This window comes from Mercenaria mercenaria, chromosome 17, assembly GCF_021730395.1.
Source record: "Mercenaria mercenaria strain notata chromosome 17, MADL_Memer_1, whole genome shotgun sequence".
Taxonomy (NCBI): domain Eukaryota; kingdom Metazoa; phylum Mollusca; class Bivalvia; order Venerida; family Veneridae; genus Mercenaria; species Mercenaria mercenaria.
The window spans coordinates 59,263,539-59,289,279 of record NC_069377.1 but is presented as its reverse complement, the minus strand read 5'-3'; the positions used below and the strand labels follow the sequence as shown (position 1 = coordinate 59,289,279).

The 25,741-nt window shown below is 34.6% G+C and overlaps 1 protein-coding gene across 2 annotated transcripts; it reads right to left on the bottom strand.

Moving 5' to 3' along the window:
- Positions 1-546: 546 nt before the first annotated feature.
- On the bottom strand, positions 547-25,428 carry LOC123536070 (uncharacterized). 2 transcript variants are annotated; one of them, XM_053528300.1, is made up of 12 exons: positions 25,288-25,428; positions 20,784-20,994; positions 20,175-20,310; positions 17,985-18,067; positions 16,678-16,803; positions 13,613-13,717; positions 12,105-12,152; positions 7,574-7,683; positions 6,450-6,592; positions 5,830-5,970; positions 5,235-5,324; positions 547-5,033 (listed from the first exon to the last, which is right to left on the bottom strand). In XM_053528300.1, exons 2-12 carry the CDS (start codon positions 20,977-20,979, stop codon positions 4,637-4,639), a joined length of 1,575 nt encoding a protein of 524 aa, XP_053384275.1. In that variant the 5' UTR covers positions 20,980-20,994; positions 25,288-25,428; the 3' UTR covers positions 547-4,636. The 2 variants fall into 2 exon arrangements, with proteins under 2 accessions (XP_053384275.1, XP_053384276.1); XM_053528301.1 differs by lacking the exon at positions 12,105-12,152 and having other exon boundaries at positions 25,288-25,426.
- Positions 25,429-25,741: the final 313 nt, after the last annotated feature.

Below are 25,741 nucleotides of genomic sequence, written 5' to 3'. Positions count from 1 at the left end.
AATAGGAACTTATTTCTAAATGTAGTAAAGTATCTATGTCCGGTGTTAGTGCAATATACAGTATGCCCCTGGGCTTATATTAAAGTAAGATAATATTATCTTTGCTAATAACTATTTATTTATTTATTTGGGTTTTACGGCGCACCAACACAGTATAGGTTATATGGTGCTAATAACTAAGTTTCTATAGAAGTTATATAAATAAGATATATATGACACAACACTGCCTAACTCTTTTTAAATTCGCATGTCGTATATTGTCATTTTAGTCATAAACAGAACTGCTTTCATGAATAATTGGTTCATTATTTATATATAATTTTATATAGGCACTGGCTAGTCTTTAATAAAATTGCCCTCTGGACAATAAAATGAAACCTTAATTGTAAATATGGTAGTAAACAGAGAGTGTTCAAACTAAACCAGCCTAATTTATCAGGCATATTTTATGTGTTACATTCAATGCCATATGGAATCTATGTCCGTTAAGTAAAAGGAACATATCACTTTGCGGTAAAGTACACTGAAAATAAGAGAAAATATATATTGTTTGTGATTACCTTCATTTATTTCTAATAAATAACTAACAAGATGCATGTAAATTATAAATTTATGGACATGCAACAATAGTACAAGTGTAAATATTTCATTTACGTAACAATATATATGTAAACACATAAACTACAAAGACAATAGTCCCATATAGGCCTTCAATCACAAATATACAGTCAATTGCATGTATAAACAAAGGTCTGAATAAAAAATTTGGACGGACTTAACAACATTGATAAATATTTAGAGGCATTAAAAACTCTCTTGAATGACCAAAACATAAGGCTGCCACACATCCAGTAATATACTGGATAACACAAATTGCACGGGCATTGCACAAGGAAATCCATTTTGCTATTTGGATGACAAAAAATGAATTAATATTTGAGCCGTGCCATGAGAAAACCAACATTGTGGGTTTGCGACCAGCATTGATCCAGACCAGCCTGCGCATCCGCGCAGTCTGGTCAGGATCCATGCTGTTCGCTAACAGTTTCTCCAATTCCAGTAGGCTTTAAAAGCGAACAGCATGGAGCCTGACCAGACTGCGCAGATGCGCAGGCTGGTCTGGATCCATGCTGGTCGCAAAGCCACTATGTTGGTTTTCCCATGGCACGGCTCATTTGTTGTTTCATTTTCTACTAATATAAGAACTTGCTGACAAGTATCCTAAATAAATAAGGTCTTCAACTTTATCCAGCTAAATCTCTAAAATGAATTGGTCCATCATTCAATTTGGGCAGTACCACTTGTTTATCAAAGTGGTGTTCATTGAAAATTTACTGACTGAAACAGAGAACAATGCAGACCATGATCAGCTTGCAAGGACTTGCAGGCGAGCATGGTCTGCACTGGTTCAAAGTCAAAATCACCTGCCACCTGCAAGCTAAAGGTTAAACCTGCAATCCAATGTTTATTAACTATATTGCATGTCTAGCAAGGTAATATTTATACATTTGAAGTTTTCAAACTTAACCCTTATCATGCTGGACATGATTGTTTCTGCCTTTGCGGCCAGTGTAGATCATCTGCATTGTTTGCCATTCAGTCAGTATCTTTTTGTAAAGCACCCCTTTTAACAGTTAATGGTACTGTCCAAATTGAAAGATGGACAAGTTCATTATAGAAATTTAGCAGGGTAAAGGCTAACACAACAGTAGAAATGCAAAAGGACAACATGAGCACTGCAAAGAAAGGAATGTCAAAGCTGACAGAAATTGCAATTGTTAAGTTAGGTAGTGCAAATGAACCAAGGCCACTGTCTTTAACAGTGGTAGTAAGAACTTTCTGAGCTCAAATTCTGTAACCAAGATTAGAAACAGTTTCAATAATACAAGAAATAGTAATAGAATGAAATAATGTATGATTCTAAGTTCACAACTTCTGCAAATTTACACAGTACAATATCTTAATATTTAAATTTCTAACTGCGTTTTCCCATTTTTAAACATTTACGCAAAGTTTAATTGTACTCAATCCAAGCATTTAAAATTGTATGAAAACTTGACATCTAGACTGAATCATAAATCGGTTAATGACTCCTCCCATTAACGACACCTGTTGTTAGCAACCCCTCCCATTAATGACACTTCCAAAAGGACACCTCTCTATAAAGACGTATACAATTGAAACTCGGTACCTTCAACTCACTTATTTATAAATTCTGGCTACTTTGAGGAACTTTTGAGTACTGCGCCAAAAACACAAGCAAAATTTATCATCTTCATGTCCAATTCCGTTATCTGTAAATAAAGCACTTGGTCCCTTCTAATTCACATCATAACGATTCAACAGTGTTTTCTTTCCAATTTCTAACTTCATACTTAATCAACCTCTTGAGACTTATCAGCCTGAGAACAACAACCACTACTTTGTCTTCCCAGTCATGTTTACTGTATAGCGGTTGCACAATAGTTTGATCCACAAACTTGGACAAATACTTACAGAAAAAACGGACCTAGATGTACAAGGAAAATCTACATTCTAGCAAAAACTAAAATTTAAGTCATCTTTTATTCCTTAATTATCTCTAATACTGTGAAATCATTAATTTTGGAGGAACAAAATTTTGTGGTTTGGGCAAAAGGGCTATTTCGTGAGGATATAAATTTGTGGACTGTAAGATTTTTCATTGGTTCATGGGGATTTAATTTTGTGGATTGAAGCAACCAAGAAAAGTAGTCCCTCATGAATATTAATGATTTCACAATATACTGTAAATGCCAATTAGGTTTGTTCTAGCTACTAAACAGCTACTTTTGATCAATATGAGCAAATTTCATTAAATAATTATATAAGATATAAAATAATTGTAAAATTTTGATTAACAAGGACTAAAAAATCAATATAATCTCTGTGATTGAAAATAAGTGATTAAAAACAATAATTAAAATTTTCGTAAAAACACAAGAAAAATTGATTATCTATAAATGGAACAGAGGCAGGAATATATCAGATAAAATGTAACAGAAGTAACATAACAGAAATAATATCAGAGACATAACAAAATAGTAGAAATAGAAATAACATATTAATAGAAATAACAAGTACCAATAAACACATTCTGAACTGTTGTATTCCTACTAAAGATATATATCACAAATTCAGTACAGCTTAAATCTACTATTATACACTTAAGAGAGAATATCATCTCCTACTGACCTTCTTAACAATATAAAACAGGAACAAAATTTGCAGATAGAACAATAATTTGATAACATAAGTAATAATAACATCACCATATCCAGTCATGCAACTTCACACAAGTCAAGAAACTTTATACTTGTATCATACTCTATTTTAAAAGCACCAAATCTTTAACAAAGGGGTGTTTACAGCACATGACATCTTCATTCATCTGACAAGCAATTTCCAGACAGTATTTTCCCCTGAATTAATTAGTAAAATTTAGTGATTCTTGATTGTGTATGTGGATAAAAATGAAGTTGTAAGAATTAAAGTAGTACAATACTCTCAAGAGTGGATTTTTGTGAATTAATTTTTGGTTGATATGTATATGCCATTAAAGGCCTGGCCTAGCTGTATATTACTACGAACCTTGCTTCTTAACCTATCCCTTATGTGCAAATTCAAAATGTTTATTTGGAATTCATTTAATTGCACTGTAAAGTTACATGCATTATCCAAAGGCACTCACAGATTATCTAATGCTAACTGATATCTACTACAACTAATAATTTCACTTAAACAGCCCTGGAACAGTCAATGGCAAATATTTTCCCCACACAGGATATACTGAAGCCAGTGATCTAATCCCTTACTATTTCTGATCTCAACTATTTACTATGACATTAAAATCAGATTGGCAACTGAGTAAATACATAATAAACAACCAGTAAACTTGAAATAACTCTCAGCACAACATAATCTAAAGCAATAATGTGAGCCTTGCCATGAGAAAACCAACATAGTGGGTATGCGACCAGCATGGATCCAGACCAGACTGCGCATCCGCGCAGTCTGGTCAGGATCCATGCTGTTCGCTAATAGTTTCTCCAATTCCAATAGGCTTTAAAAGCGAACAGCATGGAGCCTGACCAGACTGCGCGGATGCGCAGGCTGGTCTGGATCCATGCTGGTCGCATACCCACTATGTTGGTTTTCCCATGGCACGGCTCATGTAACCATGCTCTATATTTATACTGGGAGATCTTAATTTACTATCACAACTAACAATAATCTGACATCAAATTATTGGTCAAAATAAATAACTTTGTAAAACAATAAATATAGATTCTCTACAATTGAAAGCAAAAATATTTCTACTTTAAGCACAACCTTTGCACATTCTTAACAATTCTCATAACTGCAGAACAGATAATATTCCAAATGGTTCATTTCAGCCTATATTTGCAAACTGAGTGACTCTAGATAACAGTTGTGAACATCAAGCTACATTACCTACCTCTATTTAATCAGTTGCAAACTGTAAATTCTAAACATTATGAATACGACTGGTTTCTTTTTGTCTATCGAATTGCGAAATAAAAGGGACACTAAATATGTCCAATGTAAAGAACTTTCCTATCAGCTGCCTTTCTATTTTGAGAGACTGCTGCACTGTTCACACTGTCTGCATAACATGTGGCTGTAAATGTGGCACTGTGTCTCTTCCTGACACCCATGTGATGTCGAACAACCTGATCGAGCGGAACAACATCGCAAACTGTTCAAGCACTTTTCTCAGTATATCTCCAAATGGTGAAAACATGTGTCGCATTCCCACAAAAACATTCCAAAAGAATATACTCCCCGGTTGGACGAAGCCGTTAAACATTGCTGAAAGAAACGGTTTCACAACAAAGTCACCCAATGTCACAAATATTCCAACAATTAGTGGCTGGAAGATATGTTTGGCAAGAAATCGGGAAAGTTCAACGAAAAACCAGATCACAATGCTTAGAATTATACGTAGTATTGCAAATATTTCTTGCCACACTCTCTGGACTACCCTATCCACCCTGAAAAGAGAAACGGAAATAATAAATTAAATGACTTCTTGAGTTTACTAGAATTTACAGGAATCAATATGTACATGCAACCTAAAACTTGAATAAAACTGGCCAAAATGTTTGGCACAAACAGTTGCTGTTTTGTAATTAGCTGAAAAATCGAAGTAGAAACAAATTCCTTATAAATGGGTTATTAAAAATAGTACTCACTTGTCAGCAACTGGTGGTAAACTGGCCTCTTCAAATTCTTCATTTACTTCATAATACCGTAGGTTACCATGTCCAAAGTAGTACACATATCTGCAAAGAAAGAAAACCATGAGACATTCAAACAGTGGTAATCATGAAATGTCCTGCTTTTAACCCTTACCCTGCTGAATTTCTATAATGAACTTATCTATCTTTCAATATGGACAGTACCATTAACTGTTAAAAGGGGTGCTTACCAAAAAGACACTGACTTAATGGCGAACAGTGCAGATCATGATTAGACTGCACGGATTACCTGTTTTCAGATACAAATTACTACTGTTTTTATTTAAGAAATAATTTATAGCAAGACTGTGTTTTAACACTATCTATACAAGATGGATTGTTATACGTCAGGTGTAATAATTTCCAGAGGGTGCAGGGTTATTTCAGATACAGGTGAGCAATATTTTCAACAAGCCAGCTGGATAGTTCCACCCATTAATGACATGTCCTAATGGAGTTTTAAAGTCACAGTGGTGAGTGGCAAGTGATCCGAAGTCAATGACCTTAACCTCACGGCCACAGAGTGTTATTTTATTTCTTTAATCAATACCTTCCAGTGTCTTCATCTTTCATAAAGAGTCTAGGAGGGTCCTCTAGGAGCTCTTCTTCTTTCTGCACAGCAGGGGCAGCCACTGCAGTGGCGGGGTATGGAACATACTGGACCTGTGGCATTGGTGGACTTGTACTGTACCTGTAATATAATGACGTTATTATAGAAACTTTGTCTGGGACATTGTAATTTTCTCCAGTTGATTTTGCCTGACATGGATCACAAGAGACATTTTTTTGTTTTTGTTTTTTTTGTTTAATTTTAGCTAAAATGACTATGAACTCATTTAAAACATAGAACTTTCTGGGTCATTAACAATAAATTAAATGCAGAAAGTAGTCTAGTTACAGGCAAAATACGTAATCAGAATTCTAGCATAATACAAATTTTGATGTTTGTCATTTAGTTTCTTTTTGTGAAATACAGCTCTATTTGACTTGTCATATAATTTGTATTAAATCAATACTGCTGAAATGAAATTTTGCATAACTGCCTGTACCTAAACTACAAGCTTTATACAAAGTTTCATCACAATCTGTGGTAATTAAACAACACACAAATTTTTTTTAGTGTTTTCAAGTCTTGATATTTTTTCATTGATTCTATTTTCATTGACATACCTTTGGTCATATACTTCAACCATGGTTGGAGAGGTCACCTCTGCTCTCTGTGTGACAGTGCCTCCTTGTGCAGCATGTGGCTGTGACCTTGAACTTTGCTGTGGAGGCTCGCGAGTCCTTGGTGTTGCCTGGGCAGCAGATGCCTGAAATAATAATATAGTACACTGTCATGTGACTAGATAATGTCATGTGACTTCCAACAATGACATCAGTCAGCTAATGAAGACCACAGGATATGGTTGAAATATTTGTCCAAGTAGGAACTCTTATCTAAATTATGAATTCAGAGCAAAGAAACAACAAACCGGTATTTAACTGAATAATGTTGAAAGTTCTGTAAAGTAAAAAACAAAGAAAATATAAATGATAGCCCCACCATCAGGTGTCAATGCTTGTCTGTTAGTGCTTAAAATAAAGTAATATGCAAGAAATAAGTTATAGTTCATTGCCTTCTTACTAATCTAATGATAATAAACTTGGGCTTGAAGTTTCATATATTTAAAAACCTTATGATAATAAACAAATGTGGAACTTAGTTCAATACAGTATTCATGAAAATGGACCTAAACAGAAACTTTAACCAAAACAGTAAATGAAGAGCCATTATTCTGTCAAAATGCATGTCAAAGTTATGGCTCTTTGCCTACAAACTAACTTAATAATGATTAATAAGTTTGCATAGTTTCAAATTGATGACAAAAGTCACAATACCTCGTAGGCTAATTCTAAATTTGACTGAGGAAAATGAGACTTGGTATTGTTTTGTGGATTTAAGAGTTATTTGTCAACCAGAGACATTTTTCTATGTTTTGCACCAACATGAGCATGGGATGGTGAGTCTAACTCCTGCTGATGTGGGTTCAGTGGGGTAAGGGTTTATTGGGGTTCTGCTCCCCTGCGAAAAAATTCAGAATAGGACACGAATAATGCATTATGGAGACTGGTCTCCAAACTCAGTATACAAGTGAGTCATTAAGTTACCAGATATTTTCACAATGCTTTACAAGCATGAACCTGTAAATTCTATTTATTTCACATTCTTTGACCATGACAACAAGGCTGAGTGAGCTAGTAAATTTATGCAGTTGGGATTTTCATTCAATGTTCTAATCTAAATTTCCTACCTGTGACTGAGTATTATTCTTTGGCCCTTTGTTTTTCTTGCCAAACTTCCAGCTTCTCCAGGTAGTTTCTGACCTAGCTGTCTGAGGTGCATCCTCAGCAACAGATGTTTCTGAAAATTACATCAGAAAAATATGATACTGTATCTATATAACCTCTGCAGCATTTGACTGAATTTAACACCATTATTTTTCAACAAGAATTCAATTTTGTAACAGCTGTCAGTTAACCAAGCCTGCTAGTGTTTTTGGATTCTGCACCAGAACTGACCAATCCTGTTAAAGTAAATGATAATTTCCCGGCATATATCACAAGTGAAAGACAAATGATCTTAGGCACACCCATCTTCTGCGAAATAATCAAGGGCAACATATATGTCTTGTCCAGGAATCAAACTTGCCACCTCTTTCCAAGCTTATGCTCTACCCACTGAGCTACTGGTATTATACCAATCGGTATGTGTAGGATGTAAAACCATAAATATATAATGCTAATTGGAAAGATGTCTAATGCTAATGATCAGAACAGCCAAAAACGAAAAAAGCAATTAATGACACCTATAAACAAGAGGACCATGATGGTCCTGAAAATCGCTCACCTGTCCCCACATGATCCAGCTTTGAACTGAGTATGACGTCGTTTTTTCTATTATTTGACATAGTGACCTAGTTTTTGAGCTCGTGTGACCCAGTTTTAAACTTGACCTAGATATCATCAGGATAAAAATTCTGACCAATTTTCATGAGGATCCATTGAAAAATATGGCCTCTAGAGAGGTCACATGGTTTTTCTATTATTTGACCTAATGACCTAGTTTTTGACGGCACGTGACCCAGTTTTGAACTTGACCTAGATATCATCAAGGTGAACATTCTCACCAATTTTCATGAAGATCTCATAAAAACTATGGCCTCTAGAGAGGTCACAAGGTTTTTCTATTTTTATACCTACTGACCTAGTTTTTGACTGCACGCGACCCAGTTCCAAACTTTACCTAGATATCATCAGGGGAACATTCAGACCAATGTTCATGAAGATCCATTGAAAAATATGGCCTCCAGAGAGGTCAAAGGTTTTTGTATTTTTAGACCTACTGACATAGTTTTTGATCGCAGTTGACCCAGTATCGAACTTGACCTAGATATCATCAAGATGAACATTCAGACCAACTTTCATACAGATCCGAACTTGACCTAGATATCATCAAGGTGAATATTCTGACCAATATTCATGAAGATCCATTCAAAAATATGGCCTCTAGAGAGGTCACAAGTTTTTTTTATTATCTGACCTACTGACCTAGTTTTTAATGGCATGTGTCTCAGTTTCGAACTTGACGTAGACATCATCAAGATAAACATTCTGACCAATTTTCATGAAGATCCATTCAAAAGTATGGCCTCCAGAGAGGTCACAAGGTTTTTCTATTTTTAGACCTACTGACCTAGTTTTTGACCGCAGCTCATCCAGTTTCGAACCTGAACTAGATATCATCAAGATGAACATTCAGACCAACTTTCATACAGATCCCATGAAAAATATGGCCTCTAGAGAGGTCACAAGGTTTTTCTATTTTTAGACCTACTGACCTAGTTTTGGACTGCAGTTGACCCAGTTTCGAACTTGACCTAGATATCATCAAGGTGAACATTCTGACTAACTTTCATAAAGATCCCATGAAAAATGTGACCTCTAGAGCGGTCACAAACAAAAGTTTACGGACGGACGCACGCACGGATGGATGGACGACGGACGCTGCACGATCACAAAAGCTCACCCTGTCTTTTTGTGACAAGTGAGCTAAAAATGAAAATGGAGCATAAAATCTTTAAACAAAATGGACTATTTTCTAATTTAAACTTACTGTTGTTATTAACAATGTTGAGCTTTTCTTATTCTCTTTTTACTTTCAATAAATAAACATATACGAACAGGCCAACATTCAAATGTTACAGTAAGATTTCAATAGGAAGAAAAAAATCCACATGTTTCACAATTGTTAAACATATGTAACATGTACAGCTGATATAAATCAACACATTTTTGAAACAGATGTTAGGGTGGCATTTTTTTTGTTTTTGTGGTTAATGGGGTCTGAACATTATTTTAGTCAGAAAAACAATCCCGCATTTGCGGTTTCCTTAACAGAATAAACCTGTTCTCTGCAAGCAACTGACAACTTCTCTACATGAATGAGAGGTGAAGGAGGATTAATCATGATAGGATTTTTAGGCACAGTCAATCATAATGAAAAATATAATGATGCCACAGCTGGGCATAGATTTATTTAACTATCAAAAAAGCAGTAAGTGTTACGTGATGGCTGAAAAATGTACTTATTCTTTACTCTGCTAAATTTCTAAAATAGACTGGTCTATCATTCAATTTGGGCAGTACCATTTATTATTAGAAGGCATGTTCAGTGAAAATTTACTGACTGAATAGCGAATAGTGCAGACTATGATCAGCCTCTACATATGTGCAGGCTGATTTTGGTCTGCACTGGTCGCAAAGGCAAAATCACTTGCCTCCAGCTCGCTTAAGGTGATACTCCATTCATTGAACTAGTAAGGATGGTTTTTAGATAGAATAATTTTATCTGAAAGTTTTCTAAAGGCTAGGCATCCTTAAATACAACTATTTTAGATGAGAACTGGCCTTATGATTAATGAAGCCCGAATATGAACGGAAGAAATTACAGTTTTGGTATGAAATACATAGGGTTGTAGAAGTATGTGGGAGACATTCAGAAGTACTAAAACACACACAGTCTTGTATTTCATACCAAAACTGAAAGTATTAAAACATTTTTATATTTACAATAAGGTTTTCTCTATTTTTTTACAATTTTTCAATTGATTTGGTGTTGCATAATATATACTTTTGAAGTTCTAGACCTCTGAAATGACAATATCTCTAACTTACGTCTACACTTGAACATCAAAATTATTAACTAATGACGGCTGTTGGAATAGCAATTATTCTAATACTTTGTCACAATGCATGCTTAACATGACTAAAGGCCAGTAAAATGTGCATATATCACGGAACGATGTGATGTAATAAAAACTATACAATCTATTTGTCAAGCAAGTGTTATGACCTCTGGAATGCTCTCTCTCCTTATGTGACATCTTTAATCATGTGAATTTACTGTACACTATAAACACACAGATCATAAAGGTAAAATTTCAAATGCAGAAGCAATGTAAGCAGAAGCTTATTAGAATAATAATCAAAGGCTGACAGCTGAATATGCAGATTACACATCATTGTTAGTACAAGGAGTATATCAACAAATAATACACAACTCTTATATTATATGGTAGGAGTTGGGAGGTAATTGGTAAGCACAATAAAGGTGTCTCATAAGCCAAATTGGCTGGCCCTTTCAATAGGGGTGACACTATAATAAACAAGAGCTTTACCTTTACCTTTTACATGACTCCTTATAAAAATTGCCAGTTCACAGTACACACTTACTGAATGGCTTGTCAGTCATTAGTCAAAACTATTGCCCTAGGTTCAAAAACCAGGGGCCAATACTTAAAGCTTTCACTTTTGACTGGCAATCCGTTCAATAGGTGTTTTATTATATGAAATCAGAAATAAATATTTGTATTATTTCTTTTTTGAAGTTTTGACTTTAGCCAAGCAAACTCTAGTGTTCAACTCATAATAGTATGAACCATGGACTGGAGCTTTGTATCAGAAATGTAACAATTTGTTGTATTGACCGGTCAACAACACATGTTTGCTAAACTAAAATCAAACTTGCGCAAAAAATACCCTCTTGAAATGTATGTCTGATATCATGCAATAAAATACTTATTGAAAAGCTTTGGCTTGACCAGCAAACCATTCAATAATTGTAGAAGTGTACCGGTATACTGAAGCATAGTGTTTGCTTTGAATCTCCGATAAACAGTTTTGGCTAGTATATTCCAAGCTGTATACTGTTACTAATGTGGTGTCAGGATTTTTTATTATTAAGAGAGGTGGAAATTCCAAAGACATCAAGGCTCTGTTGTCTATGTGTCCATCATATTAATCATATTCCTAATACATGTATAAATTAATTCTATTTGTAAGAATCAATTCATGAACCAAAACTTCTTCCAATTTGATTTTAAATCTTTAATTTCAAGATCACTAATAATGGGTTTAAAACTTTAGAGGGGGCACAGGCCGGGTAACCACCCTCTGAAACATAAAGCGCTTTTTTGTGAGTCAGAAATAGAAGATGCGGATCAATGTTATCAAAATTCATCATCAAACAGTTAAAATACTGTCCAACACTTAAGTTAATCAGCAAAGCAGCTACAAACAAGAATATATATATCTACTCACAGGTGCTTGAAACATACTATTTTTAATGTTCTATATGGTCTATATAGTATATAGTCCAAATAAAACATTAAAAATAGTATGTTTCAAGCACCTGTGCATCTACTGTTAAAAAGCATAACAAATAAGAACAGTATATATCCCAGTCACCAGTAAATAAATGTTCCTTTTTCAAACACAGTTTACCTTCAACAATTACTTCATTATTATTTTCTGGTTCCCCTGGGTCGTGTACTTAAATAAATCAATTTATGTTTAGTGTCACTATTCTTACTTGAAACCTAACTACCAGGCAGGAAAAAAAAACAAGAAAGTGTTGATATAAATAAGGTTTTGTATGTATCATGTCTATCTTGACATGCAAACCAAAGTGATTAATAATAACAAGATATAAAATACTAAGTACTAATTTACAACACAACAAGAATTAAAATGATAAAAGAACCAGATTTTCAATTCAACATGACCTTTCCTGAAGATTTCTAACTGATACAATTTACAAGTGACAACTATTACCTGAGTTTTTACAATGTGTTTTAAGTAAATGGTGTATAATGTATATATCAAACATAAATTTACAGTAATTTATACAAAAAAGGAAAGTCTTAATTATTTTTCTAAATGCAGTCATTTTTCAGTAAACATTCTATGCTGAACTTTGAGGAAATGAAAATGTTGAAAATTTTTACCTGAACTGTGGGGGCAGTAGCTTTAAATGATATTTTATTAAAGTATTATAGAAACAAGTTACCAGTCTTGACATCATGGTTAAATAAGCATTTCCACTTATAAATGTCACACATTAAAATCTTATTCATTGAAAATGATGTCATAATATCAGCAAGGACTCTGCCATTCCCCATCTGATCTATTTGCAAAACAGTGATTTTTTTTTAAATTGTGAATGGGTCTGGTAAAAGCCAGAAAAATTGTGAAAATTTGCGTCGTTTTTCTCAGAGTTTTGAATTCCCCACCTCCTTAATTGTGATTTTTTTAATACTTTGTTGTTTCATTAACAACTGTGGATCGGAACAATTTAAATGATTCGTACCTAAACGCACTATGAATTAAAGTTTCGTATCCAAACGTACTATGAATTAAAGTTTCGTATCCAAACGCACTATGAATAACGTTCAAGGGTCAATAATATAGGGTGACGAACGTAACAAATCTTGATCAATCAGATGCTTTTCCTCGCAAAAGTCGATAACAAACTTCTTTAAAGTTTTTCAATGCTTTTTTTACATTTTTCTACTATTTTTAGAGATTTTTCCAATTGAGAATGGGTCCAAAGGACCCAATTTGAAAATTGTGAAAGACCATTTGCAATTATGAACGGGTCCGATATTCGGTACCACTTATGTAAGGAAAAAAATCGCTGCTAAAACTTCATGAAAAAAAGAACTTTTCATGTGGCTCTTTCAAGCTACTTTCTTGCATTATATCAAAATTATGCTACTTCGCACTAACAGTGAAAAGAAACTTTTGAGCCAGTGTGAAATTAAAATTAAAGACGAAAATGAACTTTTGAATGCGATGATGCACATCAAAATGTCTATAGAAATCATGATGTGTAAGTGGCAATGGATTATGAATGTACACCCTGATATGTTTTCAAGATTTCGTTCATTTACATTACACAAATGCCTGACTACGATTGGTACATTATATGTAACATTTGAATAAGTACTCACCTTCTTTCATTTTTTGCTCTTCTCGCTGTTTCTCCTGCCTGTATTTTGACCTAACTTCCCGCAGAGTCCGTTCATCAGGATCTGAATCATCCCACGAGCCTATACCTGTAAGTTAAATAAAGTTCTAGTGATTACACCGTGTCCAACGTATACGTCGCATTTACGGTGGGTACGCTGCATACATGGTATATTGTACGCTCCATTACCGGCATTTCCTGTTGATTTTGTCAACATCCCTTATAGTGAGGTAAGAAAAAACTACTTATTTTCATTAAAGTTCAACGTGTTCAAAGTAACGATATATTCAGTACGAGCTGCAGATCATTCAAGCTCCCAATGGGAATGTGTTTTTGGTCAGTAATTTTCTAGTTTCTTCAAACATTCGAGTAAACCGGCGTGTGAAGTCGGTTTTGAACTCGGATGTTCACTTTCAGGTTCATTTTCTGTCTCTTAAAATCCTTCTGTTGACTTTTCATCGGTTTAACGCGAGAATAGTATCACAAGCTACAATTTGAAATATATATCATGGCGTAAATTCATGTTTAAAGGGAGCTTTATGCCAAAATAAGCGATGTACGCCCTATAAAACGGCGCGTCTACAGAAGTACGCCACATAAAAAGGCCGTTATATATATCTAAAATGCAACAGTTACTGTCATTATTGTAAGGAATTTCCGGGGAGGATACCTAAACCCCACCACTATAATAAATTCCTAGCAAAAGGTCTCTTTAAAATATTAATTTTAATGTCGAATTATCAAATAAACTTGACTAAATATATGAAATAACTGTGTTTGTAGAGTTACATTCACAATTAGATATCATGTATAATAATTTTCAGTCAGTTGTCCACAAGCATTTACCTGACACTCATTAATCTTCGCCAATATTTTTGGGCGTTTACGTTAGCTTACGAAAGAATCGTATCCTGAAAATAATTACATATATGTAGAAAACACATTACATGATGGCGTGGTGTCTCAGTATTACACAATGTTATTGGCACTGATTTTATTCTTATATCATTTCACGTGTATGTAACATATTTTACGAATTTTAATTGTTTTCATTTGTAGATTTGAGCCCCAACATCAGAAAAGAAACATGCAGTGGCTTTGCGACAAGCATGGATACAGACAGCCTGCGCATGCGCGCATTCTGGTCAGAATCCATGCTATTTGCTTATGGTTTCTCTAATTGCAATAGGCTTTGAAAGCGAACAGCATTGATACTGACCAGACTGCGCGGATATGCAAGCTGGTCTGGATCCATGCTGAAAGCCAATATGTTGGTTTTCTCATAGCGTGGCTCATTTTTACTTTCAGGAATCATTTACAACAGAAAATATGTCTTTCTTTCTTCTTAGATACTTTAAAAGAAAAATTGACAATTTCTTCCAGGGTTATCTTGGAAACAAGTGCTTTTCATTCAGGAAATGAACAAGAAATGATGATTATTAGTTTGATCAGATAAGTAGGGGAGAACGCTGTTGAATATGCCACACGTGACTTATAATATTTATTGAAGAGCTTAGACGTCATTTACATTTTTTTTAAAAAATGCCATTTTTTCAAATACTCTTCTTGGAAAGCACAAGCATTGTAAACAAAAGGACAACCAAACTGTGTTTGAAATACCGATTTTGACCGCTAAAAGTAATTTTTGACGTATAACACATTTGTGTTCTGACAGTTCGTTAACATGTAGATATATCGACATAAGATATATAATGAAATTCAGCATTTCCCTAAGGTTAAATGCCATGTACTTTCATACTGCTATACCATACTGAAAGGTAAGGGTGTACCCCGCACAGTGTACCCCGCATACTGTCACAACCTACCCCAGACGCGGGGCAGATTGTGAAGTTACAGGCCATGTTCACACTAGCAGTATTCGTTTTGTCCGCAGTCTACCTGATAATACGACAATATGTTACTTGTGAAATACATTTTCAGTTTTTAATTCGTTTTAGGTTCCGACACCGAAGATTACTTTACGAAAATATATGGAATGTTCATGATTCCCAAGTAAAAACTTTAACGGGCAATTTTATACCGGACTGTTTATACAAAACAAGCATGTTTATTTTATCTTCCGAATAATTAATATTACTGTTATTACATTATGTAATTCCAAAACCGTTTATAATTGTTAAAAAGTGTAAATAAAATGAAAGAATTGATGCGAGTGAAGACATACGTAATCAGTTGCTATAAATATAACGGCCTTTTTATGTGGCGTACTTCTGTAGACGCGCCGTTTTATGGGGCGTACATCGCTAATTTTGGCATAAAGCTCCCATAAAACATGAATTTATGCCATGATATATATTTCTATTTGTAACTTGTTATACTATTCTCGCGTTAAACAGATGAAAAATCAACAGAATGTTTTTAAGAGACAGAAAATGAACCTGAAAGTGAACGTCCGAGTTCGAAACCGACTTCACACGTCAGTTTACTCGAATGTTTGAAGAAACTAGAGAATTACTGACCAAAATCGCATTACCATGGGGAGCTTGAATCATCTGCAGCTCGTACTGAATATATCGCTTCTTTGAATACGTTGAACTTCGATGAAAATGAGTAGTTTTTCTTACCACACCACATAGGATGTTGACAAAATCAACAGGAAATGCCGGTAATGGAACGTACAATATACCATGTATGTAGCGTACTCGCCGTAAATGCAACGTATACGTTGGACACGGTGGATTAGAAACTTACTAATCAGAAACCAATGTTTGTCGTGTGATTAAAAATATATTTTATGTATATAACAAACAACTCAATCAAATATATTTTATGTATATAACAAACAACTCAATCAAATGGCAATGTATTGACTGTCACTAAAAAACCTATATTTGCACTATGGAGAAATGACGCTTAGTCTTCCCAACCAAGTATCACACTATACAAATCTGTCACTGCATTAATCGTAAAATACAGACAAAAAACAATATAATAAGAAACATATTTGAAAACAAGTCAAACCACTGTAAGAAAGTTCACAGAAAGTTTGGTTTCCGGCTTCTTTTAATTTAATTAATTGAAACTTACTTTTAATGCTGCCTTGATGTTTCTGTATACCCCTTGGTGTTGGACTCGGTGCCGGGTCATATGCTGTCCCTTTCTTGTCTTTACCTGGTGGACCCCTTTCTACTGGCTCTGGGGTTTGTCTCCTGTCTAAAAAACAAAGAAAGCAGAAGTAATTGATGCACTGGATTTCCAGGTGTACACAAACAGTTTCTAACAATCAAGGTAAAAATGAAATTCATCTATTCATATCCCCCTGGAAAAGCCATTTTGGCCAAAGCTAAACAATTTCATGCACATGAAGTTAGTGCTTATACAGTATGCAATTAAATCCAATTAAATCAACCTCTATGTTAAAGCCGCTAAAATCACACTTTCAAGATGTCATGTTCAGGATGAAACAAGGCTGCAGTATTAAACATCTGTACATACAAATGAAACTGTAGCAAAATATCTGCAGACATTTAACAGAAAGACTGAATCCTGCTAATATAGAATAATTTCTGCTATTTAACAGATCTATACATTTCTCAGTTATTGATAAAGTGTGTGTTTGTGGAACACAGTAACTAATCAATAAGTTAAATAAATATAGCAGTTTTAGTTTATAAAAGGTATATCTGTTAAAGTAGGTTGAATTTTCTCTAGTATTAATCAGCTGAAAAATAGAATAAAAGGAAATATCTTAAATAAAGTTTTACTACGGAAAATTTTCGTCCTTACAGAACATGAATTTAAAAAATAAAAAATATCAGCTAAAAATGGTGATCAGATCTCTTTAAAGTTTTTCGTTTTGAATCAGACATTACTTGGATTTTTTCATAAAATTTTGCTGACCTATTTTTACCTAAAACAATAAATTACAACTATAATGGAACCTGTCTAAATTGGACAAAGTTAGGGACAGGCCACTTCAAGGTGATGCCTATTTGTCGAGGTTTTGTAAGCAAACAAAATAATTATGAAGATGGTGACTTGTAACAGGACACCTAGTTGATGTTTTAAAAATAATTTTTGTGTTACCTGAAAAACGAAACTGAAGGGTATTGTAATTTGGTCTCTCCATCTTTGTTTTCAATTTGATTCCTTTCAGGTAATCTTTTCTTCCATTTTGGACAGGAATCGAAAGTAAAATTAACCAAATTTTGGACATGAACCAAATTTTTCAGACAGCTGCTGTATCTGTATTGAATTCCATAGTATTCAAGCTTGATGAATGTGAAATCAGGGTAAAACTGGCAACAAAAAAGGTATATATCTGGGTTCGAGGAGGGAGATCATACATGGAGGGAACAATTATAACAGGTTCTCTTGTATACTACTATACCTACCAGATATAGCCTCTCTAAAGTTATACGGTGGAGGATCCGGGGTCTCTGCTTTTTGTGCATGCTGATTGGCAGGCTGTTCTACTCTGTAATTATAAGACACTGATATGTGTACGTCATATAAGGGAAAGACCTGTAGCTTATAGCTTGTTTAAAAGTAATTGCAATTTAGCTGTAATAGTATCTTTATTGCATTTTGAAGCAACAAGTTCATTTTTAATACTTAATATTAGGCCGGTGGTCTAGTGGTAACACGCTTGACTGTCAATCCAGAGGTCCGGGGTTCGAATCCCAGTCCAGGCACTGAAAATTTCTGAGATGCTCTTGAGTGTCTCCCACCTAACTTAGAGGCCTGTACTGGTTCCTCCCAGGAAAGACGGCTATACACCGGGCATGTTAAAGAACCAGACTGTCTATTCACAAAGAGCTAGGCTAAGTTAGCCGGACAAGATGTATCTAAAAAGGATTTCTCTCTATCTGTTCTGGGGGCTTTATCTCACTCTGTCCCTCTGGTCAGGTCGCTCTGTGTCTGTACTAGTAGAGGATGAATTTCGCGCCCTGTGTGGCTGCGTTTGCTATATGTAAAGCGCCTTTGAACGTGTTTATCATGAAAAGGGAGCTATATAAATCTGGTATAATAATAATAAAAAATAATAATAATATTTGTAACTGTTTATATTACATTCCCTGTACAGTATGTCTAAACATGGTTTAACTGATGATAATTCAACTGTTTCAACTTACTAACTCTAGTTAGAGCAGCATGTCTTGAAATGATTTATAGAACTAGCATTCCAAATCAACAGTATCAAGGATTACTACTGAAATTAACTTTACCCAACAATCTTACCAGACTCCACATAAAACTGGCTGTATAACTTGTCTTAGTAAATCAAACTGTTTGTAAATTTACACAGAAAACTTTTTATGTTTGGCATGTTATTGCCAAATCTTAATAAACTTCACTGAAAACAGACCAGACAATCAAAACTGAAAAGACAAAGTATACCATCTATCCAGAACTGTCTAATTACAGAATGCTAAACCCTTTAAAGCCCTTGCATCTAATGCTAGTTTACATAAAAAAGCTGTAACAAATTTTTTCTAAGTTAAGTTATACAAGGGGCGTTATTTTGCCAAAAAGTAAGCAAGAGTTATGAATCTTGTCATATCAGGTCACTTTATAATACCAAAAATGAATGCAGAATCTGACAACATTTGGTCAAGTAATTCCTGAACTACAAAATATGAACTAACATTCAGTTGGGATGAATAGTAACTGAGACATGAACTTTCTCAGAATCGTTAATGTGTCTGCATATGACACCAGAAGCTGTACATGACACCAGAAGCTGCACATGACACCAGGGGGAAATACAACAGCTCTAGTGACTTTCACCACAGTGTGCATATAAGTTATTGCAAAACTAGAATTGTGTCCATTGGACATGGATGCCCCCACATACTGTGCCATCCTCTAAATAGCAAAGTTTTTAGTAAAGACAACCTTCACATGAAGGATGTTCAACTAAAAGTTTGAAACAAACTGTGTTCTGATAAGGCTGTGCATCTGAGCAACTCTGAATCCATTCCTTCAAAAAGTGTATGAGGAATTGAACACACCAAATTTCTTCACTATGGCCTATTTTGTGAAATTTAGAAAGGGTCATAATCCACAGAAAATATCCATTATTTATGGCCATCTTCGCATGAAAGTCCTTTATCTGTGAAACTTTTAAGCATATCCTTTCAATAATTGAGGAAATGGACACACAAGATTTTTCTCTATATAATATTCTATAAAGCAAAACTGTCATAAAAGTGGGGGTATGGTAAAACAAAATACTGGTAATACAAGGGAAGCTACTCTGACAAATGTTTGAGTAACTAAGTATGTATGAGTACATTCCCTTGGTCAATTCCATTAATGTTTATTGTTCATATTCCATTAGAAGTGTGACCTTTATAAACCTTTCTTTGTTATGTTGTTTCCTGTTATGTCTAATAAAGCACTGGATTAGGTCTCACTTTCTATAATATTTGTAATTACAGAGTCACAACTAAACTTGAAATAGTCTCAGAAAGCTTAGTCTGATCCAGATTGTATGTGAATTCTTTACAAATGTTAGTATGGCTGACTGTTGTAAATATGCGGCCTTAAGTATTAAACTGTATAAAATGTTTGTAGGATACCTCTGCACTGGCTGTGACTGCCTATGTTGTATATTCTGTTGTTTCTGGGCAAGAACAATATTGTTTTCTTTCTGATTACTGCGGTTACTGATGTTAGGTGAAGGTGCTCTTGGTCGGTCCTCTGTTGGCTTTAAATCTGCAAAGCATGAAGACAAGAATTTGGTATTCTTAAAGGCCTAGATTTTGGCAGTGGGCCAAGGGATTTCTGTTATTTTATGATTCTGATATTTTATAGTTGCCATCCCTCTTATAATTATAATGCTGTACTGCACATCCTGTAAGTAGTTCTACTACATAAAAAGACAGATGTTATTATTACATTCCTCCTTACATGAATCGCAAGTCCATAGTTTGTACTCTATGACCAGTCTATATTCAACTGGTCTAGTAAATCAAAAATTAAAAAGTATAACTGTGAAAATCTATTTTTGTTGTCATGTACTAAACCATTCCATGTTTTTAATAGTTAAAAATGAATTGACCCTCAGTCACTCTGATCTCTGGCAATAATTCATCAACTGGCACGCCATTCAATTAAAGATTAGTATAAAATGTCATAGAATAATAATAAAATTCTACAAATTTTCTGACATGGGCAATAACACCTACCATTTTTAATGACTTGCTTATCATTTGGCAAGTTCTCTTCCACATCAAGATCACTTTCATCAGACAATGCAGACTCTTCTTCAATTTCTAAGTTTATACCAGGTTTCAGCTGTCCTATACCAACATGCCTCTGTGATGTAAAATCCAGGGTACTGTCCCAATCCGAGTCACTACCATCTTTCTCTGTGTCATCCATTATTCTACCTTACCTCTGGTAAAAAAAGGAAAAGTGCTGTTATTTTTCATAAGTGTTCGCCTGATATTCGCAGCATGATTGCAACAAATGTTCCCAGCAAACTATAATATTTCCATAAGGGTCAACAAAATGGAAGGGGGGATATTGTCACCCTTGGTCAAAATTGAGCAGGGAGGATTGTGTCTGTGAAGGGGAGATTTTGTCATTCTTTAGTTTTCTACACTCCACAGTGCATATAGCAAGAAAGTGTTTTGTGAATTTAGTATTGGTCAACACATCAAGCAAGATGGTCCTGAAACATTAACTTTAAAATGAAGGAAGTGGCTATTCATATGGTCCCGTACGAATAGTGGAATTAAATAAGTCTGCAGGTGGCTACTCATACAGTAGTTTTGTATTACATTCTACTGTAGTCATTCAACCAATTTCTTTACTTTTCAGTCGCAAGTATTTCAGAAGTATTTTTAGCTCTTTAATCCCGAAAATATTAAATTATTTATAAATTAATAGCTCTCTACTCAAGTAGTAAAACGAACTCAACAATTCATTAGCACAATCCATGTTAAAATAACTAAATTCTTCAGTCTCGAGAAAAACACAAGACTGATAAAATAAAGTGCTAATTACTATCATTAATTATCAAATTTGCGATCATGTTTTTCTCAGGATTAAATAATAATAAATAATTCTGTTTCCTGTCTTTTACAATGTATCTATAAAACGATGAAAAACGCTGTTAAAATTTCACATTCAACAAGCCTCCAACCCGAGTGAGAGCTATTTATAAACAAGAGGACCATGATAGTCCTGAATCGCTCACCTCTTCCCACATGACCCAGTTTTGAGTATGACGTCGTTTTTTTCTATTATTTGACATAGTGACCTAGTTTTTGAGCTCATGTGACCCAGTTTTGAACCTGACCTAGATATTATCAAGATAAAAATTCTGACCAATTTTCATGAAGATCCATTGAAAAATATGGTCTCTAGAGAGGTCACAAGGTTTTTCTATTATTTGACCTATTGACCTAGTTTTCGAAGGTACGTGACCCTGTTTTGAACTTACCTAGACATCATCAAGGTGAACATTCTCACTAATTTTCATGAAGATCTCATAAAAAATATGGCCTCTAGAGAGGTCACAAGGTTTTTCTATTTTTATACCTATTGGCCTAGTTTTTGACCGCACGTGACCCAGTTTCAAAACTGACCTAGATATCATCAAGGTGAACATTCAGATCAATTTTCATGAAGATCCATTCAAAAATATGGCCTCTAGAGAGGTCAAAAGATTTTAATAATTTTAGACCTACTGACCTAGTTTTTGACCACAGCTGACCCAGTTTCAAACTTGACCTAGATATCATCAAGATGAACATTCAGACCAACTTTCATACAGATCCCATGAAAAGTATGGCCTCTAGAGAGGTCAAAAGTTTTTTTTTATTATTTGACCTACTGACCTAGTTTTTTACGGCACGTGACCCTGTTTCGAATTTGACCTAGATATCATCAAGATGAACATTCAGACCAATTTTCATACAGATCCCACGAAAAATATGGCCTTTAGAGAGGTCACAAGGTTTTTCTATTATTTGACACAGTGACCTAGTTTTTGATGGCACCTGACCCACTTTCGAACTTGACCTTGATATCATCAAGATGAATATTCAGACCAACTTTCATACATATCCCATGAAAAATATGGCCTCTAGAGAGGTCACAAGGTTTTTCTATTATTTGACCTACTGACCTAGTTTTTGACGGCACATGATCCACTTTCGAACTTGACCTAGATATCATCAAGGTGAACATTCTGACCAATTTTCATGAAGATCTCATGAAATATATGGCCTCTAGAGAGGTCACAAGGTTTTTCTATTTTTAGACCTACTGACCTAGTTTTTGACCACACGTGACCCAGTTTTGAACTTGACCTAGATATCATCAAGATGAACATTCAGACTTACTTTCATGAAGATCTTGAGAAATATATGGCCTTTAGAGAGGTCACAACGTTTTTCTATCATTTGACCTACTGACCTAGTTTTTGAAGGCACATGACCATGTTTCGAACTTGACCTAGATATCATCAAGATGAAAATTCAGACCAACTTTCATACAGATCCCATGAAAAATATGGCCTCTAGAGAGGTCACAAGGTTTTTCTATTATTTGACCTACTGACCTAGTTTTTGATGGCACGTGACCCACTTTCGAAACTGACCTAGATATCATCAAGGTGAACATTCTGACTAATTTTCATGAAGATCTTGTGAAATATATGGCCTCTAGAGAGGTCACAAGGTTTTTCTATTTTTAAACCTACTGACCTAGTTTTTGACAGCACGGACCCAGTTTCGAACTTGATCTAGATATCATCAAGCTGAACATTCTGACCAATTTTCATGAAGATCTTGTGAAATATATGGCCTCTAGAGAGGTCACAAGGATTTTCTATTTTTAGACCTACTGACCTAGTTTTTGATGGCACGTGACCCAGTTTCGAACTTGACCTAGATATTATCAAGATGAACATTCTGACCAACTTTCATAAAGATATCATGAAAAATGTGACCTCTAGAGTGGTCACAAGCAAAAGTTTACGGACGGACGCACGCACAGACGCACGTACGACGGACACCGCGCGATCACAAAAGCTCACCTTGTCACTTTGTGACAGGTGAGCTAATAAAATATTACAAAACAAAAACCGTAATATAATGGCAACTTTTTTTCACGTGCACAGTCCATGTCTTAAATACTAACAAAAACAGTAAGTTTATTATTTTAATTCATCGGTCCGAGAAAAGCAAGAATTTGATAAAAGCTTCCAATTTCGAGGTAAAAATTGCAATTATTATTTATTGAATTTGCGATGGTATTTTTCCCGGGATTAAAGAGAATACTTCTGAAATACTTGCGACTAAAAAGTAAAGAAATCATTTGAAAAATGTATTGGTGGAATGACTTCAGTACAATGTAATTCAAACTGCCATAAGAATAGCCTGAGAGGCTATTCGGATGGGGCCGTACGAATAGCCACTTCCTGAAATGAAACACCTGCTTTGTTTTTTCAAAGCAACTCTGCAAATAAATGGCATATCATTTACACTTAATTTTTTCTATCCTCTGTTTTAAACAGTTAACAAAAATTACACTCTGAAACTGAAAATACTAAAGCCAAACCAAAGAAGTATAAAATACACAGAATGGCAATCTTGCATGATCTCGAGTCAGAGCGTGAATTGGCATTATCTTAGTAAAAACAAACATCGGCGAGCATGGAGTTACAATTTGTACCTTTAAAACTAGAGTGGGCAGACCAATGCTCGGCGTAAAAGCTACATATTTTAAATCTAAAAACTGATTTTACATTAACTTACCGTATCTTTTTATCGTCAGTTTGTAGAACAGTGCGGTTCATGCGGAAGTATACCAACGCTCGGTGTACGGCATATTAATCTGCAGGTTGTAATTTTGAACTATTTATGCATTAAAGTGAAGTATAAGAAATATCTAACACAAGACATAGGTTGTATTGATTAACCGATTATTTTAAGTACATAAACATGTACGTAAATTACCCCTCTCTCTATTCTGCATTCACATTTTATACAACAATTATCTGAAGGAATTCATTTGAAGATAATTTATCACAATTCTGTGAGTCTAACTTCAAGAAATCAATAACTTATGATATTTGATGATTTATTTCCATTATTTTTGGAAATCTTTTCAAAAGTGTCATTAGTCCACATAGTATATCAATTACTTGAACAGCATAAGCTACAGAAAAGTGCAGTACAATTGGTCCGTATAAAATGCCATGATAAGGGTTTATAGTTTATTTAAGTATAAAAAAATAAAATAATTAAAAAGAAAAATGCTTTTTTCTCCATAATTCCGCCTGCAATCTACATTTTTAATACATGTTTTACCAGAAAATCTGTTTTAATGAGAGTAGAACACAAAACTGAATGGCTTTTAGCCTTGCATCGTCTGCTTTACTGTGACCACGTGACCATACTGGAAATGAACCGCACTTGGATAAAATTACGCGTGATGTAAACAAACGAAAAGGGACTCACAAGAGCTGATATTTTAAATATATATTAAGAAATTCTCAGAGAAACGTGATATACGCAGAGCGTTGGTATGCGCCGAGCATTGGTCTGCCCACTCTACATTTAAAATACATGTTAGGGTCTAAAACAACATAAGTTTAATGTGAAATAGTCTTAAGACACAAAGTACACGTTTCTTGCCATCAAAAGAAGCATGGTCATACGGTGATAATTAACTTACCGATGAATAATTGCTTTCGAATACAAAATGGCGTGCGGAGAAAACGTTACTTCCGGTAAACAAGATCTCATTCAGTTATCACGAGATGTTGGCGAGATTTGCTCTATATGCCTTTCAAGTTGCCGATTTATTTACTTTTATAGCTCTTTGGCCAAACTAAATGGGGACATGATGACCTGTATCAAAAGTTCTGTGGAAAGCCCTCCAACTGGATTGCGACTAATAATGTATACTGGTGGCAATAGTGATGAATTCTTATTTGATATTTCATTTGCAACAAATTAACAATGTACATTACCAACAATATCTAGTTAAAAGGGATCCACTCTTCTAGACAATTCCTTACACAGATATCTTGAGGTACAGTCCGTACCTCGAAATCTAAAACTCAGATCATCAGTACCCTTAGATACTTCCTATCCGAAAATGACATAATTTTTATGATATAGAAAGC